The sequence below is a fragment of the Salvelinus sp. IW2-2015 genome, unplaced genomic scaffold (genome assembly GCF_002910315.2).
Source record: "Salvelinus sp. IW2-2015 unplaced genomic scaffold, ASM291031v2 Un_scaffold1755, whole genome shotgun sequence".
NCBI classification, from domain to species: Eukaryota; Metazoa; Chordata; class Actinopteri; order Salmoniformes; family Salmonidae; genus Salvelinus; species Salvelinus sp. IW2-2015.
Window position 1 is genome coordinate 53,545 of NW_019943136.1, and position 17,248 is coordinate 70,792.

General features: G+C 46.2%; 1 protein-coding gene across 1 annotated transcript in view; it reads left to right on the forward strand.

Moving 5' to 3' along the window:
- The window catches only part of LOC112071877 (glucose-fructose oxidoreductase domain-containing protein 1-like), a 32,929-nt gene extending 15,896 nt beyond the window's left edge, over window positions 1-17,033 (forward strand). Inside the window, exon 3 of the mRNA XM_024139309.2 lies at window positions 11,442-17,033. Within this exon, the coding sequence (XP_023995077.1) occupies window positions 11,442-12,364 (923 nt within the window). The 3' untranslated portion in view covers window positions 12,365-17,033. The remainder of the gene's footprint in view (window positions 1-11,441) is intronic.
- Window positions 17,034-17,248: the final 215 nt, after the last annotated feature.

Below are 17,248 nucleotides of genomic sequence, written 5' to 3' on the forward strand. Positions count from 1 at the left end.
CATATCATGCCAGGGGCCAGGGCAGGCATACCGCCCATCCTCACACAGCACCAGATACACAAGAGGGCCAGGGCAGGCATACCGCCCCATACCATCCTCATACCAGCACCAGATACACAAGGGGCCAGGGCAGGCATACCATCCTCACACAGCACCAATACAAAGAGGGGCCAGGCAGGCATACCATCCTCACACAGCACCAGATACACAGAGGGGCCAGGGCAGGCATACCATCCTCACACAGCACCAATACACAGAGGGGCCAGGGCAGGCATACCGCCCCATCCTCACACAGCACCAGATACACAGAGGGGCCAGGGCAGGCATACCATCCTCACACAGCACCAGACACAGAGGGGCCAGAGCAGGCATACCGCCCATCCTCACACAGCACCAGATACACAGAGGGGCCAGGGCAGGCATACCGCCCCATCCTCACACAGCACCAGATACACAGAGGGGGCAGGGCAGGCATACCATCCTCACACAGCACCAGATACACAGAGGGGCCAGGCAGGCATACCATCCCATCCCATCCTCACACAGCACCAGATACACAGAGGGGCCAGAGGCAGGCATACCGCCCCATCCTCATAACAGCACCAGATCCACAGAGGGGCCAGAGCAGGCATACCGCCCCATCCTCACACAGCACCAGATACACAGAGGGGCCAGGGCAGCATACCGCCCCATCCTCACACAGCACCAGATACACAGGGGCCAGGGCAGGCATACCATCCCATCCTCACACAGCACCAGATACACAGAGGGGCCAGGGCAGGCATACCATCCTCACACAGCACCAGATACACAGAGAGGGCCAGGCAGCCATAACGTACCAAGTCAATGTGGAGGCTATATACAGGGGGTACCGGTACACAGTCAATGTGGAGGCTATATACAGGGGGTACCGGTACCAAGTCAATGTGGAGGCTATATACAGGGGGTACCGGTACCAAGTCAATGTGCGGAGGTACAAGTTAGTCGAGGTAATTTGTACATGTAGGTAGGGGTGAAGTGACTATGCATAGATAATAAACAGTGAGTATTAGCAGTGTAAAAACAAGTGTGGGGGGTGTCAATGTAAAAAACGTTTTTTGAATGATTTTATTTCTTTATGTATAGACAGGATTGATTATAAAATTTTTGGCACATTTATTTCCATTGACTTCCCTATTGAGCCCACCACTATGTCATCTCTCTCCTGTTCTATTTGTTTTCAAATCAACTTTCTTTCATTGTCCAGAAGCCAAATGCACAATCCTAGTCATATTATCAACCCATCCTAGTTTTTGTGTCTCTTTCTAAGTTTCTAACAGAGACTTTCATCTCTATCACATATGGAACTGCTATCAGGTGTGCTGTTTAGACTGGTGTTTTCCAACAATTGCATTTTGGCAACTGTTTGAAAATGGTGCAGCTGTAGAACTTTTGGAGGATCTGATGGCCCATGGCAAATATTTTCCGCCTCCTGAGGAGGGGGGGGAGCATTGTCGTGCCCTCTTCATGACTGTGTTGGTGTGTGTGGACCATGATAGATCCTTTAGTGATGTGGACACCGATGAACATGAAGCTCTTGACCTGCTTCACTACAGCCCTGTCGATGTGAATTGGCCCTCCGTTTCTCTGCCCTCCATTTCCTGTAGTTCACGATCGGCTCCTTTGTCTTGCTGACGTTGAGGGAGAGATTGTTGTCCTGGCACCACACTGCCAGGTCTCTGACCTCCCTGTAGGTTGTCTCATCGTTGTCGGTGATCAGGCCTACCACCGTTGTGTCGTCTGCAAACGGAATGATGGTGTTGGAGTTGTGCGCGGCCACGCAGTCGTGGGTGAACAGGGAGTACAGGACGGGACTAAGTACACACCACTGAGGTGCCCGCATGTTGAGGGTCAGCGTGGCGGATATGTTGTTACCTACCCTCACTACCTGGGGGCGGCCTGTCAGCAAGTCCAGGATCCAGTTGCAGAGGGAGGTGTTTAATCCCAGGGTCCCTAGCTTAGTGCTAAGCTTGGAGCGCACTATGGTGTTGAACGCTGAACTGTAGTTAATGAACAGCATTCTCACGTAGGTGTTCTTTTTGTCCAGGTGGGAAATGGTGTTTGAGATGATAGTGTTGAGGTGAGCCATGATCAGTCTTTCAAAGCGTTCYATGGCTACAGATGTGAGTGCTACGGGGCGGTAGTCATTTAGACAGGTTTGCCTTGGCGTTCTTTGGCACAGGGACTATGGTGGTCTGCTTGAAACATGTTGGTATTACAGACTGGGTCAAGGAAAGGTTGAAAATGTCAGTGAAGACATTTGCCAGCTGGTCAGCGCATGCTCTGAGTACATGTCCTGGTAACCCGTCTGTTTCTGTTGCCTTATGAATGTTAACCTGTTTAAAGGTCTTTCATCGGCTATGGAGAGCATGATCACAAAGTCGTCCAGGAACAGCTGCTGCTCTCACACATGGTTCAGTGTTGCTTGCCTCGAAGCGAGCATTGAAGGCATTTAGCTCATCTGGTAGGCTCGCGACACTGGGCAGCACACGGCTGGGTTACCCTTTGTAATCCGTGAGTTTGCAAGCCCTGCCACATTCGACGAGCATCACAGCCAGTGTAGAAGGATTTGATCTTAGTCCTGTATTGAAGCTTTGCCTGTTTGATGGTTCGTAGGAGGGTGTAGCAGAATTTCTTATAAGCGTCCTGATTAGTGTCCGGCTCCTTGAAAGCGGCAGCTCTAGCTTTTAGCTCAGTGCGGATGTTGCCTGTAATCCATGGCTTCTGGTTGGGATATGCTTGTATGGTCAATGTGGGGACAAAGTTGTCGATGAACTTATTAATGAAGCAGGTGACTGATGTGGTAAACTCCTCAATGACAATCGGATGAATCCCAGAACATATTCCAGTCTGTGCTAGCGAAACAGGCAGGCGGGCGGGTGCGGGCATTGATCGGTTGAAGAGCATGCATTCAGTTTTACTAGCGTTTAAGAGCAGTTGGAGGCTACGGAAGGAGTGTTGTATGGCATTGAAGCTCATTTGGAGGTTTGTTAACACAGTGTCCAAAGAAGGGCCAGATGAATAGAGAATGGTGTCGTCTGTGTAGAGATGGATCAAAGAATGACCCGCAGCAAGAGCGACATCATTGATTTATACAGGGAAAAGAGTCGGCCTGAGAATTGAACCCTGTGGCACCCCCATAGAGACTGCCAGAGGTCCGGACAACAGGCCCTCCGATTTGACACTGCTCTCTATCTGAGAAGTAGTTAGTGAACCAGGCGAGGCAGTCATTTGAGAAACCAAGGCTGTTGAGTACAGTGATTGACAGAGTCGAAAGCCTTGGCCAGGTTGATGAAGATGGCCACACAGTACTGTTTTTATCAATGGTAGTTATGATATCGATTAGGACCTTGAGCGTGGCTGAGGTGCACCCGTGACCAGCTCGGAAACCGGATTGCATAGCGGAGAAGGTACGGTGGGATTCGAGATGGTCGATGATCTGTTTGTTCACTTGGCTTTCGAAGACTTTAGGAAGGCAGGGCAGGATGGATATAGGTCTGTAACAGTTTAGGTCTAGAGTGTCTTCCCCTTTGAAGAGGGGTATGACCGCGGCCGCTTTCCAATCTTTAAGAATCTCAGATGATACGAAAGAGAGGTTGAATAGACTAGTAATAGGGGTTGCGACAATGACGGTGGATAATTTTAGGAAGAGAGGGTCCAGATTGTCTAGCCCAGCTGATTTGTAGGGATCCAGATTCTGCAGCTCTTTCAGGACATCAGCTGTCTGGATTTGGGTGAAGGAGAAGTGGGGGTGGGCTTGGGCCAGTTGCTGCGGGGGGTGCAGAGCTGTTGGCCGGGGTTGGGGTAGCCAGATGGAAAGCGTGGATAGCTGTAGAGAAATGATCGATTATCGTGGATTTATCGGTGGTGACAGTGTTTCCTAGCCTCAGTGCAGTGGGCAGCTGAGAGGAGGTGCTCTTATTCTCCATGGACTTTAGTGTCCCAAACTTTTTGGAGTTAGTGCTGCAGGATGCAAATTTCTGTTTGAAAAAGCTAGCCTTTGCTTTCCTAACTGACTGTGTATATTGGTTCCTGACTTCCCTGAAAAGTTGCATATCGCGGGGACTATTCGAAGCTAGTGCAGTGCGCCACAGGATGTTTTTGTGCTGGTCAAGGGCAGTCAAGTCTGGAGTGAACCAAGGGCTGTATCTGTTCTTAGTTCTACATTTTTTGAAAGGGTCATGTTTATTTAAGATGGTGAGGATGGCACTTTTGAAGAACAACCAGGCATCCTCTACTGACGGGTGAGGTCAATATCTTCCAGGATACCCGGGCCAGGTTGATTAGAAAGGCCTGCTCGCTGAAGTGTTTTAGGGAGCGTTTGACAGTGATAAGGGGTGGTCGTTTGACCGCGGACCCATAACGGACGCAGGCAATGAGGCAGTGTTCGCTGAGATCCTGGTTGAAAACAGCAGAGGTGTATTTAGAGGGCAAGTTGGTCAGGATGATATCTATGACGGTGCCCATTGTCGTGTCTTTGCTATGCTGGATTAAGTGATATGACATGCTATTTTATAAAATAATTTCTCTGTAATTAATATTACCTGATTAAACTAATCATGTAAATGTAATTAACTAGAAAGTTGGGGCACCTTGCAATAATGTTTATAGAGCTGTTATCTTCCGAATAAAGTCTTAAAGACCTGGTAATCTTTTACCTCAATAGTAGTCAATTATTTATCGTCACCTTATTCAGTCTCATCTGAACGTCGTAGAATTCTTGGTTATCTTCACGAACCCTGGCTAACAAGTTGAATCAGCAGTACAAAATTTGGTTTAATTGTGTATTTACTAAATACCTAAATAATCACACATTATTACATATACACAGGATGGATCATACATTGATTACTAATTATGTCATAAAAGAAAACGTCCCTGGTGGATGGAACCGATATGACGGCTGGTTACACAAAGAAAGGGGGTTGGGTTTGAATGAAAGCGCAGGAAGACTGAGGAACAAAGGGATAAGGGTCTCTGATCGGACCTTGTGAAGCTATGCTATCGTAAATACAGAATCTTATGCATTCTAAATAACCGGCCATTTGGAAAAGGTAAATGCAAGAAATATTTACTCTGAGCTGCGCTTTCAATAGGTTGGTCGTAGATGGAAGGCCGGGTTGCCCAGCAGGGATCTCTTGTCCTCGGAAGAATGTCTGGTGGTAGAGTGGATACGTTTTAGTACCGTCGTTGTGTTTTAGAAGAGATACTTTGTCTGTCCTTTCCTAGCCTACGTTTACAGCTGCTGCTGATAACTCAACGGCTAGGAGGTATCACTTCTTTAGTGAATAAGAGTTCAAAGTTCATACCAAGTTGCCATATTTTGAGCTCACGCTGAAGTTGGCTTAGTTCTGTAGTTGATATTAGCCCTTTTAACGTCTGGACCGTTATCCTCACGTCCTCGAGAACACAAATGTTACATTTTTGTAATGTGCTTATATAGTGGTGGAGAGAAGGGCGTGTTTCATAGTTCACAACCAATGGCTGTTCACTTGGGCGGGGCCACTGAGTGAACAGAGTTTACCTTATGGAAACAATTCTCATTTAGAAGCTAAAATTACATTTAATCTTTTCACAAATAGTTTCATATTTCAAGATTTAAATTGCACAACAATACCATGTGAATCTGATAACTAGAATGTGTATACTTTCCAAGATACAGTTTATGTCGTCCTATCATCAGTAATAATGTCTCAGATGACAACTGATCTAATATCATATTCTTCAAGTACCAACGCATATTTTCAGCTGGTTGGATTACCGAAATATGGTTCTGTTCACCAGACTCTCTCTATGTTAACATCTGGCTTTCCAATAGTCACTCTGTAGAGAGAGAGAGAGAGGAAAGGGGGAAAGGTATTTATGGGGGTCATAAACCTCACCAACAGGCCAACGTCATGACACCATGTTTACAGATTTGGGGTTGTACCTGGTAGGTTCCTTGATAATTTGTGTGAGATTGAGGGCATCTAGTTTAGATTGTAGGACGGCCGGGTGTTAAGTATATCCCAGTTTAGGTCACCTAACAGTACGAACTCTGATGATAGATGGGGGGCAATCAATTCACCTATGGTGTCCAGGGCACAGCTGGGAGCTGAGGGAGGTCTATAACAAGCGGCAACAGTGGGACTTATTTCTAGAGAGATGGATTTTTAAAAGTAGTAGCTCGAACTGTTTGGGAATGGACCTGGATAGGAGGACAGAACTCTGCAGGCTATCTTTACAGTAGATTGCAACTCCGCCCCCTTTAGCAGTTCTATCTTGATGGAAAATGTTGTAATTGGGGATGGAAATTTCAGAATTTTTGGTGGCCTTCCTAAGCTAGGATTCAGACACAGCTAGGACATCAGGGTTGGCGGAGTGTGCTAAAGCAGTGAATAAAGCAAACTTAGGGAGGAGGATTCTGATGTTCATATGCATGAACCCAAGGCTTTTCCGGTTACAGAAGTCCACAAATGAGAGCGCCTGTTGACACACAGGGCCTGGGTTAACCTCTAGAGGAACAGAGGAGGAGTAGGATAAGGGTACGGCTAAAGGCTATAAGAACTGTGTCAGGTCTCCTCTCTGGAATGCCAATCTGGTGTCACCCACACTCAGAAGGGTGGGATCTACCCACTACCAGGTGAGCTTCACCACTTTGTCAGGTACCGCTAGAGGGGTCTTTGAACTACTGTACTCCTGGCGCTTAGCATTGATTATTGATGGTTAGGGGCTGTGCTGCGATGCCTAAGGGTTTTTCTACTCCATTACTGTTCTCCCGCTGGGGCGTAGACACTTCACCCTGGCTAGCGCTAGCTAACACAGTTAGCATTTCCTCCCTGTATTTCTACTTGGAATGCTTCACCCTGGCTAGCGCTAGCTAACACGGTTAGCAGTGCCCCCCTGTATTGCTACTTGAAATACTTCACGCTGGCTAGTGCTGGCTAACACGGTTAGCAGTGCTTCACCCTGGCTAGCGCTAGCTAACATGGTTAGCAGTGCCTCCCTGTATTGCTACTTGGAATACTTCACCCTGGCTAGTGCTGGCTAACACGGTTAGCAGTGCCTCCCTGTATTGCTACTTGGAATACTTCACCCTGGCTAGTGCTGGCTAACACGGTTAGCAGTGCCTCACCTTATTTCTACTTGGAACACTTCACCCTGACTAGTGCTGGCTAACACGGTTAGCAGTGCCTCACCTTATTTCTACTTGGAACATTTCACCCTGGCTAGCGCTGGCTAACACGGTTAGCATGTAGTGACTCTGTATGTTAACTCTTCATCCTGGCTAGCGCTGGCTGACACCGTTAGCACTGCGTCCCTGTATGGAGATTTCACTAGCAGCTAGCAAACTACGGACAACTCCAGGAAGTGTGTGTTCCGCAGTCCTCCTACTGGAATAAGCTCTCCTCCATTCTACCTGGAGTAGCCTCTGTCCTTCAGTCTCCCTTTTCGCTCTTTCTCTCTTTACTTTTCTTGCTTTGCTTTCCCGTTACCACATCAGCTCTCTGTCTCACTCACATGTGCACCTCTTTCACTCTCATGTCCTCCGCACATTCTCTTCCTCACACTCAATGTCCCACCCGGCACAACCAGAAGAGGACTGTCCACCCCTGGTTCCTCTAGGTTTTTTCCTAGGTTGCTGCCTTTCTAGGGAGTGTTTCCTAGCCACTGTGCTTCTGCATTGCTTTCTCTTTGGGGTTTCAGGCTGGGTATCTGGTAAAGCACTTTGTGACTGCTGATGTGAAAAGGACTTTATAAAATACATTGATTGACTCAATCTCACTTCCTTTCCTTCTTTCCTCTCATATACACACTCCCCCTCTCCCCCTCAGGTATGGCTGAGCTTGGCTGATGACTCATCAGTCTGACCTTCATAAGCTACAGTGCCTTCAGAAAGTATTCACACCCCATAACTTTTCCCTTTTTTTACAGCCTGAATTTAAAATGGATTTCATTGAGATGTTGTGTCACTGCTAAACACAATACCCCATAATGTCAAAGTGGAATGTTGTTTTTAGAAATGAAATCCCAATGAAAATGTTAAATGTCTTGAGTCAATAAGTATTTAACCCCTTTGTTATGGCAAGCCTAAATACATTCAGGAGTAAAAATGTGCTTAACAAGCCACATAATAAGTTGCATGGACTCACTCTGTGTGCAATAATAGTGTTTAACATGATTTTGAATGACTACCTCATCTCTATACCTCACACATACAATTATCTGTAAGGTCGAGCAGTGAATTTCAAACACAGATTCAACCACAAAGACCAGGGAAGCTTTCCAATGCCTCGCAATGAAGGGCACATATCGGTAGATAAACAAAAAATCTAACATTGAATATCCTTTTGAGCATGGTGAAGTTATTCATTACACTTTGGATGGTGTGTCAATACACCCAGTCACTACAAAGCTAAAAGTGTCCTTCGATACTCAGTTGCCGGAGAGGAAGGAAACAGCTGAGGGATTTCACAATGAGGCCAATGGTGATTTTAAAACAGTTAAGAGTTTAATGGCTGTGATAGGAGAAAGCTGAGGATGGATCAACAACATTGTAGTTAATCTACACGACTAACCTAAATGACAGAGTGAAAAGAAGGAAGCCTGTACAGAATAAAAATATTCCAAAACATGCATACTGTTTGCAGTAAAACTGCCAAAAATGTGGCATAAGAAATAAACTTTTCGCAGCGGGGAAGACCCAGGGCCAGGCCTCCTCGATGGGGGGACACTGTAGCCAGCCTCTGTGCCTTCGTCAGAAGGGGAAGGTTTTTCCTGTGGCACCACAGAACTGGGTCATGGTGATCCATTTCCTGGCCTGGCTGGATCTTGCCTTTCGGAGCTAATGGGAGATTAGCTGGGAAATTTTGAATTCCAAAATGTCTCTAGGAGATGCCCGCTTGTTCTTCCCATGAGTTTGGGTGCTATTTAGGAAGAGATTGACACCTCTAGATAGGGTGTGGGGGGAGGTTGATGTAGAAGAGGAATGGGGGGTGGGTGTTTTCCCACCCCCGCTGTTCATCTATGCGACTGGGGTAATTACAGCGGGCATTGAGGGTTCACAGAGGGCTGGCTGGCCAGGAATCCCGTGGTGTAGGGGGGAGGTATCAATACTCTGTTAGCACTGGGAGGTACTTAGTATAGCGTCTTTTGATTGGCCGCCCCACTGCCTTTTATTTTCGTGGATGTTTAGTATCCATTATGTTTCTGAAAGTCACTCAGCGCTATGAAGAGGGTAACTGCTCGTCTCAGGGTAATGAGCTTAATGGTGAAGTGAGCTATTAGCGGCTCTATGTTAATTGTTTTAGCCTTTCTAGTGGCACGGCCAGGGCAGTATGTGAATAGCCTCTCTCTCTGCTCTGCTGTTAGATGTGTCATAGAGGCTATTTTCTGCAGCAGTTTCATTCCTCAGAGATCTCTGTAATGAGGCTATGTGAGCAGAGCACCACTCCTCATAGATATCTGTAATGAGGCTCTGTGAGCAGAGCACCATTCCTCATAGATATCTGTAATGAGGCTATGTGAGCAGAGCACCATTCCTCATAGATATCTGTAATGAGGCTTGTGAGCAGAGCACCATTCCTCATAGATATCTGTAATGAGGCTTGTGAGCAGAGCACCATTCCTCATAGATATCTTAATGAGACTATGTGAGCAGAGCACCATTCCTCATAGATATCTGTAATGAGACTATTGAGCAGAGCACCATTCCTCATAGATATCTGTAATGAGACTATGTGAGCAGAGCACCATTCCTCATAAATATCTGTAATGAGCTCTGTGAGCAGAGCACCATTCCTCATAGATATCTGTAATGAGGCTCTGTGAGCAGAGCACCATTCCTCATAGATATCTGTAATGAGGCCTTGAGCAGAGAACCACTCCTCATAGATATCTGTAAGAGGCTATGTGAGCAGAGTACCATCCTCCATAGATATCTGTAATGAGGCTCTGTGAGCAGAGCACCATTCCTCATAGATATCTGTAATGAGGCTATGTGAGCAGAGCACCACCCTCATAAGTATCTGTAATGAGGCTCTATGAGCAGAGCACCATTCCTCCATAGATATCTGTAATGAGGCATGTGAGCAGAGCACACTCCTCATAGATATCTGTAATGAGGCTCTATGAGCAGAGCACCATTCCTCCATAGATATCTGTAATGAGGCTCTGTGAGCAGAGCACCACTCCTCATAGAATATCTGTAATGAGGCTCTGTGAGCAAGACACCATTCCTCATAGATATCTGTAATGAGCTCTGTGAGCAGAGCACCATTCCTCATAGATATCTGTAATGAGGCTGTGAGCAGAGCACCACTCCTCATAAATATCTGTAATGAGGCTGTGAGCAGAGCACCACTCCTCATAGATATCTTTAATGAGGCTATGTGAGCAGAGCACCACTCCTCATAGATATCTGAATGAGGCTGGAGCAGAGCACCACTCCTCATAGATATCTGTAATGAGGCTGTGAGCAGACACCACTCCTCATAGATATCTGTAATGAGCTATGTGAGCAGAGCACCACTCCTCATAGATATCTGTAATGAGACTATGTGAGCAGAGCACCATTCCTCATAAATATCTGTAATGAGCTTGTGAGCAGAGCACCACTCCTCATAGATATCTGTAATGAGGCTGTGAGCAGAGCACCACTCCTCATAGATATCTGTAATGAGGCTCTGTGAGCAGAGCACCATCCTCATAGATATCTGTAATGAGGCTCTGTGAGCAAGCACCATTCCTCATAGATATCTGTAATGAGGCTCTGTGACAGAGCACCATTCCTCATAGATATCTGAATGAGGCTCTGTGAGCAGAGCACCATTCCTCATAGATATCTGTAATGAGGCTCTGTGAGCAGAGCACCATCCTCATAGATATCTTTAATGACTGTGAGCAAAAAAACCCATCCTCATAGATATCTGTAATGAGGCTATGTGAGCAGAGCACCACTCCTCATAGATATCTGTAATGAGGCTGTGAGCAGAGCACCACTGGGGATTTAGTAAGTAGTGGAAGTAAAGGAACGAGCTTAATGAGGTCTCTTCAATGTGCGTTGACTCTCACACTCTCCTTTTTCTCCCGTCTCCTCATCCCTTTGCTCCCCACAGCAGTCTAAAGTCAACTCTATCTGCACACTCATGTCAAACAGAGAGACTCTTTCCTCTCAACGACAACAACAGTATTGACAAAGCTTCTAGAATGTGTTTTCATGTTTCATTATCAGATTCCCTTGTTGACCTAATGGTTTAAAATAGTTTTGGGGAAGCTATGTTGAAATATTTGTGTCAGCTATTTTTTGCATTGATTCATTGTCTCCAAGGGATGTTTTCATGGAGAGGAGGATATTATGTCTGCATGTGAGTAACACTGGCCTCTATCTCTCTCCACTCCCCTCCCTCTTTCCCCTACCGCAGGTATTGGTAAGAACGTGATCTGCGACCGCACCGCCACCCCACTTGATGCCTTCCGCATGATGTCGGCCGCCCAGTACTACCCCAAACTACTGAGCATCATGGGTAACGTGCTGCGCTTCCTGCCCGCCTTCGTACGGATGAAGGAGCTAGTGGAGGAGGGCTACGTGGGGGAGCTGCTGGTCTGCGAGGCCCAGGTCCACAGCAGCAGCCTGTTGGGTAAGAAGTACAACTGGAGCTGTGACGACCTGATGGGCGGTGGGGGGCTGCACTCGGTGGGTACCTACATCATCGACCTGCTCACCTTCCTGACGGGCCAGCGGGCGGCCAAAGTGCACGGCTTCCTCAAGACGTTCGTCAAGCAGACGGCGCACATCTGTGGCATCCGCCAGATCACCAGCGATGACTTCTGCACCTTCCAGATGGTGCTGGAGGGCGGCGCCTGCTGCACAGTCACGCTCAACTTCAACATGCCCGGGGACTTCCGCCAGGAGGTGATCGTGGTAGGCACGGTGGGCCGGCTGACAGTCAGCGGCACGGACCTGTACGGCCAGAAGAACACCATGGATGGAGGGCCAGAGCTACTTCTGAAGGACAGCACCCCTCTGGAGAAGGCCTCCCTACCGGAGAAAGCTTTCAGCGACATCCCCTCGCCCTACCTGACAGGAACTATTTGCATGGTACAGGCGGTGCGGCAGGCTTTCGAGGACCAGGATGACCGGCGCACATGGGATGGAAGGCCGCTGACTATGGCGGCCACCTTCGAGGACTGCCTGTATGCACTGTGCGTGGTGGACACCATTAAGAAGTCCAACCAGTGCGGCGAATGGCAGAACATTGAGGTGATGAAAGAGGAGCCCGAGGTGAGCCCGGCCTACCTGATCAGCGAGGCCATGCGGCGCAGCAGGATGTCACTCTACTGCTAGCACTGGCACCAAAATGGCCGACTGGTGCTAGAGACTGGGGGTGAGAGAGTGCCCTCATTGGCTGGCTGTCTGACCAATAGGGGATAAGGGTCCTGTTTCGCTTGTCCCCAAAATGATGTGAACAGTGATGAACACTCCTATCTCTTTGTCCTCTTTCCTGGATGAATAAGCCTCACACTGTGGGTCTGAGAAAGGGAAGCCGTTTCTATGGATGCTAGACTCGGGTCAACAGAGGGGTTTTATTGTACCTCTAGAGAGGTGAATGTTTAAACCACAGGGSGCTTGAATGGTTCAGTCCCTGTCTCAGTGTATGTGTGCTGTGTATGAGTGTGAAACCAGCGCAAAAAAACGCCTGCAAAATCTATAGTTTGGCTGGTAGGGCTTTTAGTAAGGTTCCCCCCTCTGGTAAAGTGTGCAATAAATCCTGCCAGAGCTGCAGGCTCGTGGAATTATGTCATCCTGCCTGAATCAAGGGAATACCCTTTTTGCCTGCTTCTCGTTTTTGTAGTAACGTCCTTATGCAATAGACAGACACACAATCTGTGGATGGCGACTCAATCCCGTGCTATGCTGTGAGTAAAGCCAAGTGTTTTTTTCTAATCTCAAGGTCATTCCCGTTGCTTAGCTAGCCAGCTAGGTTAGCATTTGCATGCGCTAAAGCTTCTTACACAATAGCGACAACGTAGGGTAAAACAATCAGTACTAAACCTCTGGGTTAGTGCATGGATGGGACACGAGCATGCATCAAGCCTCCAGATAAACACCCTTTAAGTCTCCCACTAGGAACACTCTGCTTGGCTACTAGTTTCTGTGAATATGTAACTTCGTGCTACTAACTGAAGAACATGGGTTAATTCGGTTTTTTTTGTTGAGAGAAGAGCACTGATGGTCATGTACTCATCACTATCCACACAGGTTACAGGAGAGAATGGTAGTAGCACATATTGACCTACAAGCCAAAACGTTGGATTCTTGTATTTTATTCAAGCGCTATCTCATTGTTTTCTCAATGTTGAGTATGCTACGTCAGTCTGCATACGCCTACATGTCTATAGTCTTGTATAAAACAAAAAAGTGAATTGTTTAAAATGAGTCATGATATAAATGTACTGTTTTGTATTTTATTTGTTTTTTTTAAAACTGCTGTGCGAAAAGACTGGAACATGTTTTGATGAACACACTGTTCAGTATAAAAGTATTCATTTTGTGTTTTGGACTGATCCGTACGGGGGGTGTCTAGTTAGTGGGAGACAGGTGAGGTGAGAGAGGCCTTTGAGCGTTCAGCTCCTACGTGCGTTGGTCCTGTCTGTGGGATCTCTGAAGAAAATGACTACTGGAAAACGACTATTTTGGTTGGAGTATAGAAACCTTTTTGAAACGTGGTCCTCATTTGTATTCCATTTTTGATAGGTGCAGACATTTTCAAAAATGTTATCAACTTCCCTTAGGGCTCAACAAGCACGCTTTGTTAGGGCTCAACAAGCACGCTTTGTTAGGGCTCAACAAGCACGCTTTGTTAGGGCTCAACAAGCACGCTTTGTTAGGGCTCTACAAGCACGCTTTGTTAGGGCTCTACAAGCACACTTTGTTAGGGCTCAACAAGCACACCTTGTTAGGGCTCAACAAGCACGCCTTGTTAGGGCTCAACAAGCTCACTTTGTAGCTATTCAACAGTTATCATCTGTCCAGTCAGTCACCCCATTGGGCACACACTGGTTGAATCAACGTTGTTTCCACACGTTGAACCAACATTGAATTGACATCTGTGCCAAGTGGGATGCCTTCGCCTATTCAATGAAACCTGGAACTGTAAAATTGATTTAGAATTTTGGTCGAAGTTCTCAGTTCTGGACATTCCAGGGCCTATATTCACAGGGTGTCTCAGAGTACGAGTGCTGATCTAGGAACAGGTCCTTACTGTCTTATTCGTTATGATCTGAAAGGTAAAACTGATCCTAGATGCATTGTGAATACGGGCCTTGGTCTCATAAAGAGTTGCGGTCTTTAGTGTAAGAATCCCTGTTACATGTTGGCCTTTCCGATCGTCAGTAAGCGAGAAGGAGAGATTCAAGATCCAAAGATCATGTCTTGGTATTATGTACTTGACCATCCTAATTCTTTATCCAATTCTCAGTTAGTCCCCTCTGTTCCTAAGCCGGGTCTATGGCCTTGTTCCAAACCATGCACCTCTAAAGCTGCACCCAGAGAGGAAGTCTGTGAGGATTCCCTTTTGAGGCCTTATAGGGAGGATGTGTTGGGACCTATGGTTTAGTCCCCAGTCTTCCAGTCCAGGATGGAGCCCGATAGCTTTACTAGATGAAATCAAACCCTAAGTAAACCGTTGAATTTGACCGTGAAGATCGCTAACGCGTCACATTAAACGTGACGCGTTAGCGCTAAATCAGACATTTCATCAAGTAGAATCAATGAAGGACAGAAAGGATCCAAGTAGAGTCCGTTTAGCGGTTTGATCTGGCACACCGGCGTATTTAACCGTAAGCCTACATCTTGACCAGGTGCTCTAGATGCCATTTCCTTCAACATTTTTAGGCCAGTTGATGAAAATTGAGTTTGGGTATTTAAGTGGTTGAATATTTAATGTTTGAAATTAGAAATTAATGCTGTGGAAGATTTCATGCATTTGGTGTTCGCTGACTAATTTGTACATTTTAATTTAATGTCTTCATGCCATTTATTATTTTAAATGTTTTTCTTTTTATAAAGTGGACATTTCAGGTCACAGCCAATGTTGGTTAAGTTCTATGATAAAATGGACAACTGCTGTACCACCTTCAAACTGTAACAACTGAGATGTTAATATTGTAGTGTGTGTGTCTATACCTGAAGGTGTTACCCTTAGAGCACTGTAGATGCTCCTCTGACTGTACGCCCCCTTCTCTGCGGGACTGTGGTGTGAGAAAAAAAAAATCGTCATATTGCCAATTCCTTATTGTCATTGCCTGTGGCTTTTTAGGGTGCATCCTCTTGGCTTAACAAGACATGGAAAAATAAAAACTGTGAACATGGGGGGGGGGGGGGAGATGTTACAGTTCAATAGGTTAAGTTTGTTTGTTCTGCTTCGTTTGCTGAAATGTGAATATTTTAGATCTTCTCCGTGCTGTGCCAACATTTACAAACAACTTGAGGAGGTTGGGCTTTCCTGATTTAATATAGATAGTAGTCTAGCTCAGTGGGATTTAGATTAGATAGATTTTGGGAAACAAAGACTTTAAAATGTGGTTAGGATACATTACCCCCCCCTCCCTCCCTGCGGTACCTTAAGGGGGGTCACTCTGTTCATAATGAGAAGCAACCGCAAAGGTGGTTCTTGTGTACCCTCAGTTCGTCACCTAGCAACGGTGGCAGCCACTGTGCCAACACTCGGCCATCTTGGATTTCTTTCCACTTTCTCTCATTCTCTCTTGTTTTCTGTTTCTGTCTCTCATTCTCTCTTACCCCCCCCCTCTCTCTCTCCCTCCTCGTTCTTTCTCTCCTGCTCACTCTCAGCCTGAAGGACAAATTGACTTGGTGCTTCTGCAGACCCCTGATAGCTTGTTCATTAAGCTTACCGTTCACTCACAATTTATTTAATTTTTGTTGCCTTTTACAACATGATATTGATAGATTTCCCCCACATTATTTTTACCATACAGTGGCCCCTTTTCATTATGGCACAGACAAAGCAACCACCGGTCAAGGAAGCTTACATTGAGCCTGCTTATTTTAATGAAAATATAATGATTGTTGTTGATTTATTATGATAATGGTAATTTTAGATTTTAAGTCCAATATAATTATAGTGAATTTGTATCTCTATTGCTTAGTATTAGGGCATTTTTATATTTTCATTATTAATAGGCTGACACATTACCTTGAGCGTCAATGATGTCAGTAGACTAGAGTCAGAATAGCTGTTTGTTGGGTGACTGTTTACCCTTCACACTGGGGAACCCTACTCCTTGCCCTAGTGTCTGTTTCCTTGACTACAGGCTGGAGTGGCAGTTATTTGGCCCAATAGTCACAGACTCCCGGCACCTTCGTTTTCCTGGCTCAGGTCAGAGGTGGTGACTGCTGAAAAGGGCCACACACACACACACACACAGAGGAACCCTCCCTCAACAGGTTTGTAAGTGCTGGTACAGTAAATATAATTGCTGAAGGTAATGTCCATCTTGATACTGTATTGACGTTTGTTGACTCTTTATTGTACTGTATGTATATCGTGGATGCATGGACTTTTTGGTATATATTGAACCAACAGGCTCATATTGATCAGTCTTAAACTAGAGAATGTATTGTAGGAATATATTTATCTATTTTCTATATATGAGAAAATGACAGTTGTGGTTTGGGAGATGGGGAGGGAGGGAGGGTGGGTGTCAGTAATATGTCCTCTTAGTTTGCTGTATATGGAAAGGCTGTGAATGGAGTCCCCCTTAATTCCTTAGCCTGGCTCTGTGTCAGTGTTCTACTGTTTGATCTCCCGCTCCAGTACTTTGCACTGCTACTGTGTGTGTGACTAGTAAGAAAGTGTGAGTGTGCGTGCGTGCGCATGGGGGAAATGTCTTGTTCTGACCCCATCATCCTGGTGTTCAACAACATGGTTTACCGCTTCAGAACTTGTCCAATGCTGCAGTTTCTAAGGATTAAAACAAATAATACCTACCTACACCTTGTCATGGGTTTCCTTTCTTCACTGCATCACAGCCTTATCGCAGCCTTATCGCTGCATCACAGCCTTATCRCAGCCTTATCGCTGCATCACAGCCTTATCGCAGCCTTATCGCAGCATCACAGCCTAATCGCAGCATCACAGCCTTATCGCAGCATCACAGCCTTATCGCTGCATCACAGCCTTATCGCTGCATCACAGCCTTATCGCTG